The sequence below is a fragment of the Vicia villosa genome, unplaced genomic scaffold (genome assembly GCF_029867415.1).
Source record: "Vicia villosa cultivar HV-30 ecotype Madison, WI unplaced genomic scaffold, Vvil1.0 ctg.002727F_1_1, whole genome shotgun sequence".
Lineage (NCBI taxonomy): Eukaryota > Viridiplantae > Streptophyta > Magnoliopsida > Fabales > Fabaceae > Vicia > Vicia villosa.
Window position 1 is genome coordinate 267,600 of NW_026706013.1, and position 14,974 is coordinate 282,573.

At 35.0% G+C, this 14,974-nt stretch overlaps 1 protein-coding gene and 1 pseudogene across 1 annotated transcript; both read right to left on the minus strand.

The window, feature by feature from the left end:
- Positions 1 to 2,974: 2,974 nt before the first annotated feature.
- Positions 2,975 to 3,709, minus strand: LOC131639657 (uncharacterized). Its single transcript, XM_058910138.1, has one exon. The coding sequence runs from the start codon at positions 3,707 to 3,709 to the stop codon at positions 2,975 to 2,977; it is 735 nt and encodes a 244-aa protein (XP_058766121.1).
- A 4,456-nt stretch (positions 3,710 to 8,165) lies between these two features.
- Positions 8,166 to 12,188, minus strand: LOC131639658 (protein FAR-RED IMPAIRED RESPONSE 1-like; annotated as a pseudogene).
- Between the last annotated feature and the right edge of the window lie 2,786 nt (positions 12,189 to 14,974).

A 14,974-nucleotide genomic window follows, 5' to 3' on the forward strand; every position in this document is an offset into this window, starting at 1 on the left:
CGGCAACTAAATCTTCATACTTGAATACCTGCACGTTGCCAATATAAGGCAACGGCGAAACAAGAAAAAAAGGGTGAGATATCAAATCATATAAGTGGGCGCATGATAAATTGCATGCTAGGATTCAGACATATAAAATCATTACATCGCAAGTATCAACAGTTACCATACACATCATACTTCCACATTTCATTAATCTCTCATACTTTTCATCGCACAACAAGTCATAATTATGTAAATAGTATCATCTAATAAATTTCACATATTCAAGTAAGCACAAAATTCAATAGTATAATACTCAAAAGATTCAATACTATTATCCCAAATATATACACAATCCATCATTATCACATATTCACACGTTTAACCAATTATATATCAAAACATCACCAATATCAATTATCACATCTCATGTACACATGACAATCACATAAATGCATATATTCAAACATCACTTATCCTCAATGAGACTCAATGCAAGACATGTGACTCTATGCATGTGGTACCCAATATGGACCCAAAGTTCCACCGCTTCCGATTCATATAGAATCTAGCCACGCTTCAGATCCGGACAAGACCAAAGCCACCAAATGTAAACATATAGTTTACCGCTTTCCGATTCACTCTAGAATCCAAGCCACGCTTATGTTTCAAAGCAAACCACCTTTGTTTCAAGGCATCCATGATATGAATGTATGTACAATATTAATCAAACATATGCAATTAAGATCATCTCTACCATCTTAATATTTAGCATATCACAATAATTCAACTCGATGAATTATCCACCAATTGTACACAACATTCACAACACATACATATCATTCACATATAAAAGGTCAATTAATCAATTACGATTCACAAAATCCAATTAACACTAGTAACCATACTATCTCATGTTAATTCTCATTTTGCCCATTATATATGAACATACACATTTAAAATCAAGCAATTAATCATTAAAATTAATGCTATCCAACTACCCACAGAGAATCAATATCAAAACAAAATCATTGACATAATAATATATATTTCTCAACATACATATTCAATCAAAACACAATTACGGATAAATTCTCAAAATATCGTAATTTATCGACAAACCAAATAGTTAATCTAATTCCAAATTATATTCTAATCAATTAAACACATTGAAATTAATTCAACTATTAATTTAATCAACCAATTAATAATCACACTATATTAATTTAATTCACTTCTATTTCTACTCCATTTCCAATTTTCTAGCATTCTACTGCTCAAGACCATTTTTATTAAAAAGAATATCGCGTTAGCTTTCTAACGCCTCGAACGGAGACTCAAACGGAGTTACGGTTCAAAAGATATGAATTGTTAAAGTTCCAATGAAAAAACAAACACCGACGTTATACACTGACAACTCTAAACATGTCAGAATTACTCAAAACAAATAAAAATATGACTCTTAATAATTCAAAACAACTCTGACAACTTATTGTCGACTCTAACAACTCTATTGACAACTCTAACAACTCTATTGACAATTCTATTAAATTATTATAATTTATTTATAAAGAATATTTAAACCAAACACAATTTCAGTCGATTCGTAAAATATCATAATTTCAACAAAATAGCACCACCATGTTAATGTTCTAACTAAACTTAGCTACCACGTCAATTTTCATCAAATTTCGGAAAACTAATTATACCGCTTAATTCGGCTATTTCAGTCAAACGGGACTGTTTTTCATTTTATTATAAATGCTACTGTTAAATACTTATATACTTCCTACTGTTTTAATTATATTCATTTTCAAAATTTGGTTTCATTGCATTATGTTATCACATTATATATTTTATAAACTCATGAATATGAATTAAACATACAGCAAGGAAAAGAAATTATATATTATATAAACTCATGAATATGAATTAAGCAACATACAGCAAGGAAAAGAAATAGAAAGTGCATAGCTAGTGAGTGCCGACCGACGCTCACACGTCCCGGCATTCATGGATATCATGAAAAGAAATGCATCGGCTGGTATCTTATTTTCGTTATATATTAGCATGATATGTACTTAAATGACATTATGAAACAAACAGTGGAACATGAAAAACAATAGAAAGGTGATATGTGAAACAGTGCTGAAAAGAAAACCAAACAGAGTTCAAGTTTCGGTACATATCAACACAGTGAAATGTTAAATCTAAATCCCTAATTTCCAGCAACAATTACCACAAGCAAATGCAATAAATCTATACACCCAATTTCCCCACATACAAGATTTCATAAACCCAATTATAGGAAGAGAACCCCACCCTTACCTTATTCAATGGAAGCACTCAATGGGTCTCTAATTGCATCTTCAATTTGGCATCATGGATGAAAATTTCTAAGCTCCTTCTTCTTCATTGCTTGCCTCTTTCTCCTCTATTCTTGATTCCTCCCAAAATGACAACTACCCTTTTCCATCTCTAAAACCCTAATATAAAACCAATTGGGCTTAGTGTTTAAATCCTCTCTTTATTTAGTATCCTCCAAAATCAATTTAGGCCCAATAAGAGATATATCTCAAATAATCAATTATATCACTTATAATAATAATTTCTTCAATATAATAATTCCGACTTATAAATAATATTATTCTTAATATTATTTTCTGACTATCCGACTTCGATTTATATAATTCCAAATACGCCCTTAAATAACACCGACGATCCAATTTCGACTAAATCAAATATTTAAATCCTTCAATAATTTAATTAACCAATTTAATTAAATTCGGGGTGTTACACCCACGGCTTGGTTACCGTGTCATTGAATCCTTGTAAATCCGACCCTACGTATGGGGTAAGGTGACTGTCGTTCAGCTGCAATGTTTTGAATAGTTGGGAGTACATGATGTCCGCTGAACTTCCCTGGTCGACCAATATGCGTCGCACATCAAAATTATCCATCTGGGCTCGGATGAGGAACGGGATGGTCGCGTTAGGTGCTCCTCCGGGCAACTCTTCTTTGTAAAAAGATGTTGAGGAAGGACTGCCTTTGGCGTGGTCGAAGGTGGATGCAATCCTCGTTGTTGTGCTCGTGGCCTTTGTGGAATCGGCAAAATTTTGATTTATCCACGTTTGGCCGGGCGAGCATGCTCTTCGGGAACCGGAACTTGCCCGTCTGAAACTCGGCGTTTGCGCATTCGCTCAAGATGCGCTCCCTTGAAGCGTTCAGCGGGGTGTACTCTCGGAATTTCCCCGCAGGGGTTTTGTAGTCCTTAGGGTCCCGAGTTTTATTATCCTTCTTTTTGTCAGTTCCCCGGCGAGACTCATCTTGGCGTGCATTTTTACTTCTCTCTTCGTGCCTGGAATTGCGGACGGCGTGGGCGGATTCTTTCTCCTCATAATGTATGTAGGCTTGGGCATTAAGGAAGAATTCGTCAAGAGTGGCCGGTGTTTCAATTCCGACGGCTTTAGCGAAGTCCGAGCATGGTCGGAGGCCGCGCTCGAGCAAGAATTTCTTCATATGGGATGTTGTGGATACCTGTACGGCTTCCTTATTGAATCTTTCTATGTACGCCCGTAGAGACTGGTCCTTTTCTTGGATAATGGCTTCCAAAGAGGCTTCTGACTTGGGGTGTCTTCGGGAGGCCGTGAAATGTCTGGAAAAAAGTTTTCCGAGCACCCTCCATGATGTGATGGACTCGTCGGGCAAACTTTTATACCAGGTCATGGCTCCTTTTCGCAGGGTGGTAGGGAACAAACGACATTTAATGGCACCGGGCACTCCTCTGTAGTCGAGAAGGGCGTCGATGTTCTCGATATGCTCGTCCGGATCGGTGGTCCCGTCGTAGGTCCCTAGTGGAGGGGGTTTTTTGAGACCGGTTGGCAGGGAGCCTCTAAGATTGCCTGGGATAGAGGACCATGGCGCTCCTCTTCTTCGTCGCTGGCGGACGGAGAAAAAGATCGGCTCTGGCTACGCCTGCGTCGCCTCCGGTTATCGTCATGCTTGGCCGGGGGTGATCTAGATTTCCTTTTTGGACGAGGGGACTGTGAACGGTGTCGGGAACGCTGGTCCTTCGACCCTTTCTTGGAAGAGGGGTTCTCCTTCTCCCTGGGAGAAGGGGAACGCTGGCGTTTCTTGGTGACCACCTCGCGTCGAGAACGAGCTTTGTGATCAGGGGGAGTTTTTGAGCGGCGCTTCTGCTCGAGGGCTCCGATTCGGTCACTTTGCTGTTGTAAGAGCGCATAAGTCTGGGCAAGAGCGGCTAGAACAACGTTTATGGTCTGGTCTTGAGGAGGCTGTCCTTTGGAGAGGAAGGGGTTGCCCAGACTTTCTTCGTGGTTGTCCTTCCCGCTTGTATCTTCGAAACGATGAGATTGATCATCTTGGAGATCTTTAGGGGAAGGGGACGCTGTGCCACCGTCTCGAGGAACGGTGTTTCTGGAAGGAGGAACGATGGAGATGTCATTTTTCTTGAGAATTGCAGCGTCTAATGATGAGGGATCTTCGTTATTACCGGCCATGAGTAATGATTTGATTAAAGCTTTGGTTCCTGGGTTCTTGCAGGAGGAAAGAATGGATCAAGAAGGTCCAAGAAAAAGGAACGGGGGAGCTAGATTTCCCACAGACGGCGCCACTGATCTTACCGAGCAGATCAGATGGCCAGCAACAATGAAGGCTTGAAGTTCGGGATGATGAATATGGGAAAAAAGGGTTGTACCTGCAAGGCACTCCGATGCCAAAGTATGTATTCCACAAGGTACAACAAAGTAATAGGGTTTTTAGGTAAGAAAAGATTACCTTGCCCTCAGTATCTAGAGGGCTATTTATACGGTGTTTTTGAGCGGGTTGGACTCCTCCTTCTAGGGCGGATATTTAGGAGACGCGTGGATTGGTTGTTTGCCGAGCACGAGGGGTCCTCGTGGTCGAGTGCTTGGCAAGTTTGCCCGGTCTGGTCGGGCGAAAACTGCCATATATGTGATCCGACGCGTATTGGGCCGAAGGCGGGAATGGCCCAATTGACTAGATTGGGCCGGTCCAGAATAATATATATATATATATATATATATATATATATATATATATATATATATATATATATATATATATATATATATATATATATCTCTATTCTTTTTTTTATCATTTAAAATCTCTGCTTTTTCTATCACTTAAAAATCTCTTTTAAAACTGTCCAGAGATAGGTTGGAGTAACTCCCACTTGGAGTAATAGTTTTTTTATAAAACAAATTGTTGAAGTAATAATATTTTAATATTATATATTTTTTAAAAGAAAGTATTAGATTATTTTTCAATGATAAATTAAACATTAATATTTATGTAAAAATTATTATAAATTTAAATTTACTTAGTATTCTTGTATTAAACATAAGGAAATAGTAAAATACGTATAGTTTTTATTTTTTTATTTATATATTTCTCTTTTCATAGAATTAAATTTAAATTTGATAAAATAAATTTGTAAGTTTATACGGTGGTGGTGGTACTGTAAGGTTTGAAATATACAAATAAAAAAAAAACTAATGATAATGAAACAAGGCCTAGACACTTAAATTGAGTTTGTAAAATATGGACTTTTTGGGTTGTACCGGTTTTGAAAACTAGATATCCATATACTGCTTTAATATGAAAAGTGGTAATGGTTCGGTTTTTTAAAAGCAATTTGGATTATTCAAAATTGGTTTCCGGTTTTTATTAAATGGTTCTTATAAACCTATTTTTTTGCAGAGCCCTAGGTGTGAGATAACTATTAAATTTTGGATTTAGTTTCATAGACTCTTTTTTGGCTCAATGGTTCTCTAATACATAAAGGAGTTATATTACATTGAAACAAGTAATTCATATGGCTGCACTTAAAAGAAATGAAATTGACACCAAGAAGTATACTTTCTCATCATAATAAGGCTATTGAACTTGCTGCTTGCATTGGTTCCAAACATGTCTAATGTCACTGAAATTACAATGGAGTTTAGGACTCTCATTTGAAGTTCAAACTGATGTAAAAATGGGATTACATTATAGTTGGAGAGTACTGATTTTTTTCTTCTTTATCATATAAATTTGTATTGTTTATTAAAAGATATGGAATGTAGATGGGTGCTCTTTTGACTTGTAATTGTATTGATGTAAAAAATTATACCATGTTTTGAATGCAACAAAACTTAAACCTCTCACACTAGAAAAACACAGTAGATGGAAAATGACATAACAGAACAAAACCTCAACCAAGAGAAGAAAGAAAACACAGTATATCATAAAAAGTACAAAAACTTAAAAAGTAATTATTCACTTCCAACTACAAAGATGGTTCTTCATTCATTTGATGTTGTACCTACAAAAAATTACAAAGATTTTGATTGAAGGATTTTATATTATAAATTTAATATATTGAAACAAAATAAACAATTAATACTTGTGAATGTTCAAAATATGGTCCATTTTTTTGAGAATGGTATGAAACCTAAAACAGATTTATATTAAATGAGTTGTTTCTATATCATAAATGTTTAAGTAAGAGTAAAGAGTAGTAAATTAAATTTTGATACCTGATTTATTTCATCAAGATATTTTTGATTTAGACAAATAGGAGCTAAATTAGTCATAGTACTGTAACTATTCATCCATTTTGTATACTCAGTATTTCCTTGTATACTCAGTGTTTCTATATTATAAATTTCATGCTCACCTCTTCTTGATCTTTATTTTTTTGGCTGCATTTTTTAGTTTTTTTTGGTGCAAGCTTCTTCTTCACAATTTGATCAACTTTAGAAGTTTTTCTTTTTAAAGGAGGACACCCTTTACTTCGAGTCACTGTTGGATCAAGAATAATAGTCTGGTTTAGAGTTGGAGTATCTTCTTCTACAGTTCTAGGAGATGACTCTTTACACGCTAACTCAATTTTCAATTCTTTAATCCAATTCATTGAAGGATAGAAAAACACTTAGAAAGGGGGGGTTTGAATAAGTGTAGTCTTAAAAACTTGAACGATAAAAATAAATTGCACAATTATTTTTATCCTGGTTCATTGTTAACTAAACTACTCCAGTCCACCCCCACGGAGTGATTTACCTCACCTGAGGATTTAATCCACTAATCGCAACAGATTACAATGGTTTTCCACTTAGTTCGCGACTAAGTCTTCTAGAGTATCCTGATCACAACCTGATCACTCCAGGAACAAATGCTTAGACACAAGCTAAGACTTTCTTAGAGTATCCTGACCACCACGTGATCACTCTAATTACAACTGCTTAGACACAAGCTAAGACTTCCTAGAGTATCCTGATCAACACTTGATCACTCTAGTTCCTTACAACTTAATGTAATCAAATAAGAGTTTTACAATGCTTCTTAAAAGCTATAATCACAACAGTGATATTTCTCTTAACGTTTAAGCTTAATCTCACTAATATATTACAACAGCAATGTAGTGAGCTTTGATGAAGATGAAGTTTCTGAGCTTTTGATTTGAGCAGCGTTTCAGCAAGTTAATATTCACAGAATTTGGTTCAGAGTTGTTAACCTTGCTTCTCATTAGAACTTCATATTTATAGGCGTTTGAGAAGATGACCGTTGAGCGCATTTAATGCTTTGTGTATTCCGTACACCTTTGCATTTAATGTTTCACGCTTTTGTCAACTACCTCGAGCCTTGTTCACGCTGTGTCTACTGACGTTGCCTTTAATAGCTTCCAACGTTCCTTTTGTCAGTCAGCGTAGCCTGCCACCTGTACTTTCTTCTGATCTGATGTTTGTGAATATAATATTTGAATATCATCAGAGTCAAACAGCTTGGTGCAAAGCATCTTCTTGTGTTCTGACCTTGAAGTGCTTCTGAGCGTGATACCATGAGAACTTCAGTGCTTCTGCTTCTGATCTCAAGTTCTTCTGATGCTTCCATAGACCCATGTTCTGATTCTGCCTTGACCATCTTCTGATGTCTTGCCAGACCATGTTCTGATGTTGCATGCTGAACCTTCTTAGACAAAGCTTCTGAGCGCTGATTTGTGCATACTCTTTATATATTTCCTAAAAGGGAAATTGCAATGTATTAGAGTACCACATTATCTCACACAAAATTCATATCCTTGTTATCATCAAAACTAAGAATATTGATCAGAACAAATCTTGTTCTAACATTCATCACTTTCAATAAATCATCTTCACTATTTATCACAAGCTTTATCAACACGTTGCAATTCAGATTTTTTAGACATATTATCTAAACCACATTTAATAAGTGTATGTCTGTGATTTACATCCTTCCTCCATCGTGCCAAAATATAATTGTTAGGGATTGAATCTGTTTTTCCTCTGAGCTTAAGCACACAAAGGATGTGCTTGCATACAATACCTTTAAATTCAAACAAGCAACATGTGCATTTAAACAAGAAGTCTTTTTCATTGAAGAATACCATGAACCCAATGTCTTTCATCTTGTCGTGCACTTTCTTACTCTCTGTAACGCAAAATATGGAATCTAATCCCTCAAATTTATCAAAACATGCATGGCAATACATCATCGAAGGAATTTCGAATTGGAATTCTTTGAACTTTGCATTGATAAATGCTTTTTGGAATTGGACCTCAAAGCCAAAGTGACTTACACAAGCAATAATTGTATTAAATGACCTGAAATCAGCCATGCTCTCCTTTTTAATTTTATCTTTCAATGCATTATCGTATTGTTCAACAAATTACTTCAATGTTGTCTTCGAGTTTACATATCCATCAAAAAATGAGTTCATACTTTCACTTTGTTGTGTAGTTGACATTCCAGCCCAAAATGTGTGCCTAACATATATAGGAACCCACCGATGCCGCTCATCAAATAACGCTTTCAGCCATTCATCATCGTGTAGTTCATAATACACAGCCATATGTTTCCACCTCATCATAAAATCACTTTTGCTTATAGAATCATATACAATATCATGCAAAAGTGTTTTAATTGACTCATAATTGTAATATCTACCAAACTTTTCTAAATTTTTTTTTATTAAATGCCATAAGCACCATCTGTGTCAAGCCTTCGGAAAGACAGTCTCAATTGCATTCTTCATTGCTCTATCTTGATCAGTAATTATGGCATTTGGAGCATAACCGTGCATACACTCTAACCATGTTGAGAACAACCAAGTAAAAGTTTTAGTATCCTCATTAGACAATAGAGCACAATCCAACAACATAGATTGACCATTATGATTTACTCCAACAAAAGGAGCAAAAGGCATGTCATATTTATTTGTTAAGTAATTGGTATCAAAAATTATGACTTCGCCAAAATACTCAAATACAGTCCTACATCTTGCATCAGCCCAAAATACATTACGTAACCGACTTTCATCATTCACATCCATTACATAATAAAATTGATTATTTTGCTTTTGCTTTTTGACAAAATATTTTTGTATTGCTTCTGCATCACCTGTCGCAAGTCGTAGTCGTCTTACTTTGTCTATATAGTTTCTACAGTCTTTTTCTCCAAATGCAAGATCCTCATACCCATTCGCTTCAACAACTAAAGATCGAAAGTTTCTGCTTACATTAATTCCAGCTTGATCATTGAGTTCTAACCTTCTTCTCATCTGAGACCCCAAATTTTTGTTGGATCTAAAATATCGTGCTTTGCTTGGACTTAGTTCATGATTATGCTCAATAACAACACTTGAAACTATAACTGTCCCGTTTAAATGCATACAAGCATTCAATCTCGCTTTACACTATGTTTTTGTAATAGGATTGGGCTTCAATGGATTTTTTGATTGACTCACATACTTTCTTGCTCGACTACATGCTAAAGTAAAATATTGTTTTTCCATCATCTCCGTTTTTTGAACTTATTTTAGCAATTCCAAAACCTATATGTCGAGCATAGTTCTTATAATACTCAGTAACTTCATCTTCAGAAGCAAATACCATACCAACACTAGGGATATCTTTTTCATATGTGTCATTTACTTCTAAACAATCAGTATCTTTTTGAGTTTCTTCATTTTTTTCCACTTCATCATAAATTTCAAATATTTCTTGCACTAATGCAATAAATTCAAAATAAATAAAAAACTATGTTAATTGATTAAGACACCTGAGTAAATAGAACATCATTAAATTCATACAAAACTTTCAGGTAAATAAGTACAGTAAATAGAAACTAGTGGTAATGATAAAATACTTACTAGTAATTGAAATTGAAGCTAAAGTAGAGGTGATTAGGAGAAGCTAAAGATGAAGTTTTTCATCAATACAAAGGGATAAAGGATGAATATGAGAAATTATAAATGTAATTTTTCACAAAAGAAGGAAGGAATAAAAAATGTTAGTTTACTGGAAATTGGAAAAAAAGCAAACCGTAAGTGGTGTGGCGGGAGTGGTATACGTGGGTTTTAATTCTGTTAGAATTATATTATATATTAAATTTAATTTGTTTTCTAAAATGTAAAATAGTGGCGCGTGGAATAAGTCATTGAACACGTGTTCGTGAAAATTCTTGCAAAAAGTAGTCGTACTATTTAGCAGCTCTGTTTATTTTGTTTTGCTTCTTAAAAAAAACAAATTATCTATATCTATGTCAATCTTTATATATAAAGATTTGATGCTAATTACTATGACTTGTTTGGGTTGAAATTTTTTTATCAAATATATCATCAACTAATGACTATGTGCTATATAGGATGCTACCAAACAGTTCATAGTTTTCACTTTATGACCTGTTTGATAAGTGATATTTGGACACTTAAAATTATGGTGTGTTTGGTAACTAAGAATAAATTAACAATTGCTCTTCATCAATACAAATGCCCAATAATATATGTTAACAAATTGTTCTTATTTGATATGATAAAATTTCTAATTTCCCCCTAAAATACGACATTGCTAATTTTCTTCAAATATAATGTGAGGGTAAATTAATAATTTTATAATAAAATAATGAGATATATGTTTCTTTCCAAAGTCATTATTGCAACAGTACATTTTCCTTTTTGCATCTACATTTTATCACGTCTGTATAGATAGAAAAATATGTAAACCTAATTTTCTTGGTCTTTATCGCCGTTGTTTATACTAACAAATCAAAATCAAAAAGTTTATACACGTTAAAAAATTACTCCCTTCTTCCCAATTTGTTAGTCAACTTTGAATAATGATTAATATTTTTGAATTTTGGAGTCATAATTAACACACATAACATAACTTTGAATCAAAATTGATAAGTTGATACTAAAGTATACTTAAAATACTATATGTCAATATTATTTTTTATTATATATTATACAATTTAACTATGTTAATTATGACTTCAAATTTCGAAAATGCTAATCATTATTCAAAGTTGACTAACAAATTGGGAAGGAGGTAGTACTAATTTGCACTAAAATGAGACCTCCCTCGACTGGTTTTCATTCGAAAACCATATTTTCGACCCGTTTTCATTCGAGAACATATTTTCCACTCGTTTTCATTCCAGAATATATTTTCGACCCGCTTGCACCCGAGACCATATTTTCGACCCGTTTCTACACGATGCCATAGTTTCGCCCCGTTTTCACTCGGGACCATGTTTTCATCCCGTTTTCACCCGAGGCCATATTTTCGTCTGTTTTCGCCCGAGACAATATTTTCACCCCGTTTTCACCCGGGGCCATATTTTCGCCCCGTTCTCCCCCGAAACCATATTTTCGACGCGTTTTCACCCGAAACCATATTTTCGACCCGTTTTCATTTGATACCATAATTTCGAACCTTTTTCACTCGAGACCATAATTTCGTTCCATTTTCCCTCGAGGCCATATTTTCGATCCGTTTTCAATCCAGACCATATTTTCAACTCGTTTTCACGCGAGAGCATATTTTCTTTTGGTTTTCGTCCGAGACCATATTTTCGATCCGTTTTCAATCCAGACCATATTTTCGACTCGTTTTCACGCGAGAGCATATTTTCTTTTGGTTTTCGTCCGAGACCATATTTTCGATTGTTTTTCACCCAACACCATCATTTCAGCCCATTTTTCACTCGAGACCATATTTTCGATTCGTTTTCGCCAGAGACCATATCTTCAACCTGTTTTCACCCGAGTCCATATTTTCGGCCCGTTTTCACTTGGGGCCATAATTAGCTCCTCGAGACCATATTTTCGATCAGCTTTCACTCGAGAGCATATTTTCCTTTTGTTTTCTCCCAAAACCATATTTTCGACTTGTTTTCACCCAAGACCATGATTTCACCCCATTTTCACTCGAGACCATATTTTCGACATGTTGTTACTCGAAATCATATTTTCGACCCGTTTTAACTGGATACGATATTTTTTACCCGCTTTCACTCGAGAACATATTTTTTACACATTTTAACTCAAGACCATAATTTTGACCCGTTTTTACTCGAGACCATATTTTTGTCCCGTTTTACCCGAGACTATATTTTCGACTTGTTTTCACCCGAGACCATATTTTCGACCCGTGACCATATTTTCGCCCGTACAAGTCGAAAACATGGTCTCAATTGACAACGAGGCGAAATTATGTCTCGAGTAGAACGAGGCGGAAATATGGTCTTAGGTGAAACAATTCTAAAATATGTTCTGGATTGAAAACAATGCAAAAATATAGTCTCAATTGAAAACAGGGCAAAATTACGTCTCAAATGTGAACGAGGCGAAATTATCGTCTCAGCCTCTCAGGTGGAACAATTCGAAATATGGTCTCTGGTGAAAACATGACGAGGATATGATCTCCTGTGAAAGCGATGTTCATATTGTTTGGTATAATGAAAAAATGTCAATCCCTGATTTAAATACTTGACATAGGCCCGGGATCTCCCGGGCATTGTCAACTAGTAGTAGTATGTAAAGAGAGATGGCACATGATCATGGTCTTGCATCAAATGGTTGTACCCTGTGCTTTGATAATTGTACACTTCAGTAAAATTACTAAATTATCCTTCATGTCACATGACCTGATTTACTATCCCAAATACGGAGTATAGTATTATTCTGGAACTACTATACCATCATACAGATTCAACCCCCTCTTCCATTTCTTCCTCATTTCTTCACCTCTTACATTTCTTCCTCCTCTAAACCCATGAACAAATTCCATTATCATCATCACAAGACAACTTCCAACTCCGGCCACAACCCCCACCCAAGCCCCCACTCTGAAACCAATCTAATTCCTCCTCGACCTCAAACACCTCAACGACCCCTAAGAATTCCCTCGATGTATTTTCTTCAGTTGGTTGTTTTACTTTGATGATAATTGTTTGTTTATTGATAGTTTCTCTCAATTGGGTTGTTTTAGTTTGATAAAAATTACTTCTTTAATGTCTAATTTATCGGCGGGGTTGTTTTTCATATATGGTGTGAATTGATTGTTTAACATTTTATTTGTTCAGTTTTTTTTTAATTTGATAATAATTGTTTGTTTAATGATTTACTTTTCAATTGGGTTGTTCTAATTTGTTGTGTTTATTTTTTGTTGTTATTTCGTAGGTTGAAATTGTAACGCCCCGATTTTTACATGTTTTATTTAATCAATTATTTGTGTTTTAATATTATTTTATGGATAAATAATATTTTCCCTATGTATTTTATCGCTATATGTGTTTTATTGCGTTTTGGGACGTTTGGGCGATATTTTGTTAGCAAGGGCATTTTGGGCATTATGATAAGTATATCATAAGTGATATATGTTATAAGACAGAGAGAGAATTAGGAGAGAAAAGAAAAACAAGAGAAAAGAAGAGCTAGAGAAATAAAAGAGAAGTCAAAGGGAAAAAGGAGAGAAAATCCTAGGTTTTCATCGGAAATCGATTCTGACCGTTGCTACACTCGGGTAAGGGGGAGAATCTCGATTATCTTATACTTTTATATGTATATGTAGCTGTTGTGTGTTGTTTTGGTTGAAAAGTTTGGTTTAATTTGATACAAACTTATGATTTCAATGAAATTGATGTTTTTGCGGTTGAAAGGTTGCGTAAATCCCGTAGTATAGTTGGGCGATGTTATGGAATACTTGGTTATCGATAAAATATGTTTGGGGGAGTGAAATTGGGTTTGAACTGGGTTTAGAACGTGAAAAATCTGGTTTTTAGGCATTTTCCGACATTATGCATCGATGCAAGATGTTATGCATTGATCCAAAATGTGTTAAATTGACAAAACAGAACCTAGAACGTGTTCTGCATCGATCCAAAATGCAATGCATCGATCCAAGATGGTTTATGCATCAATCCAAAAGGCTTTGCATCAATCCAATATGACTTTTGCATCGATTCATAAAGATTTGCATCGATCCAAGTTGAGTTATGCATCGATACATAAAGTTTTGCATCGACTCATACTGAACGAAAAATGCTGAAAACTGTTTTGGTCGTAACTTTTGAACCGTAACTCCGATTTGGTCCCCGTTTGAAGCGTTGGAAAGCTAATGAAATGTACTTTCTAGTGGTATATGTTTGGAGGCTATTTGAGGATTTTATTTAATCGTGGTTTTGAGAATGGGTCGATTTTTCTTTGGTTTTACCGTTTAGAAACGTGTGATCGGTGTGTCTTTTGGTTGTTTGGTCGATTGCTATATAAATGTGATGCTTTTATGTCGTTTATATGTTGTTGCAATTATGTTGGACCATTTGATTTTGTTTATAGCATTTTAGCTGAAATATATATTGTTTGATTATGAATGTCAACGTATGCTTTGATAAATGCTGTAGGTAGCCTTTTGGCATGAATCCTAGAGAACAATTATTGTATGCATGTTTTGATTTAACATGTAGGTTGATGAAATGTAAACAATTCGTATTGTTGAATTGTGGAAATGCATGAATTATTTGTTATGCATTTGTGAATGAAATGAATAATTCGTGATTGATGAATTATGCATGTATATGTGACATCATGAGTTGCCATGACATATGCATTGAATCGACCCGGTGTTCAGATAGGAGAATGTTTAGCTATTGCATCGATGGTAATGA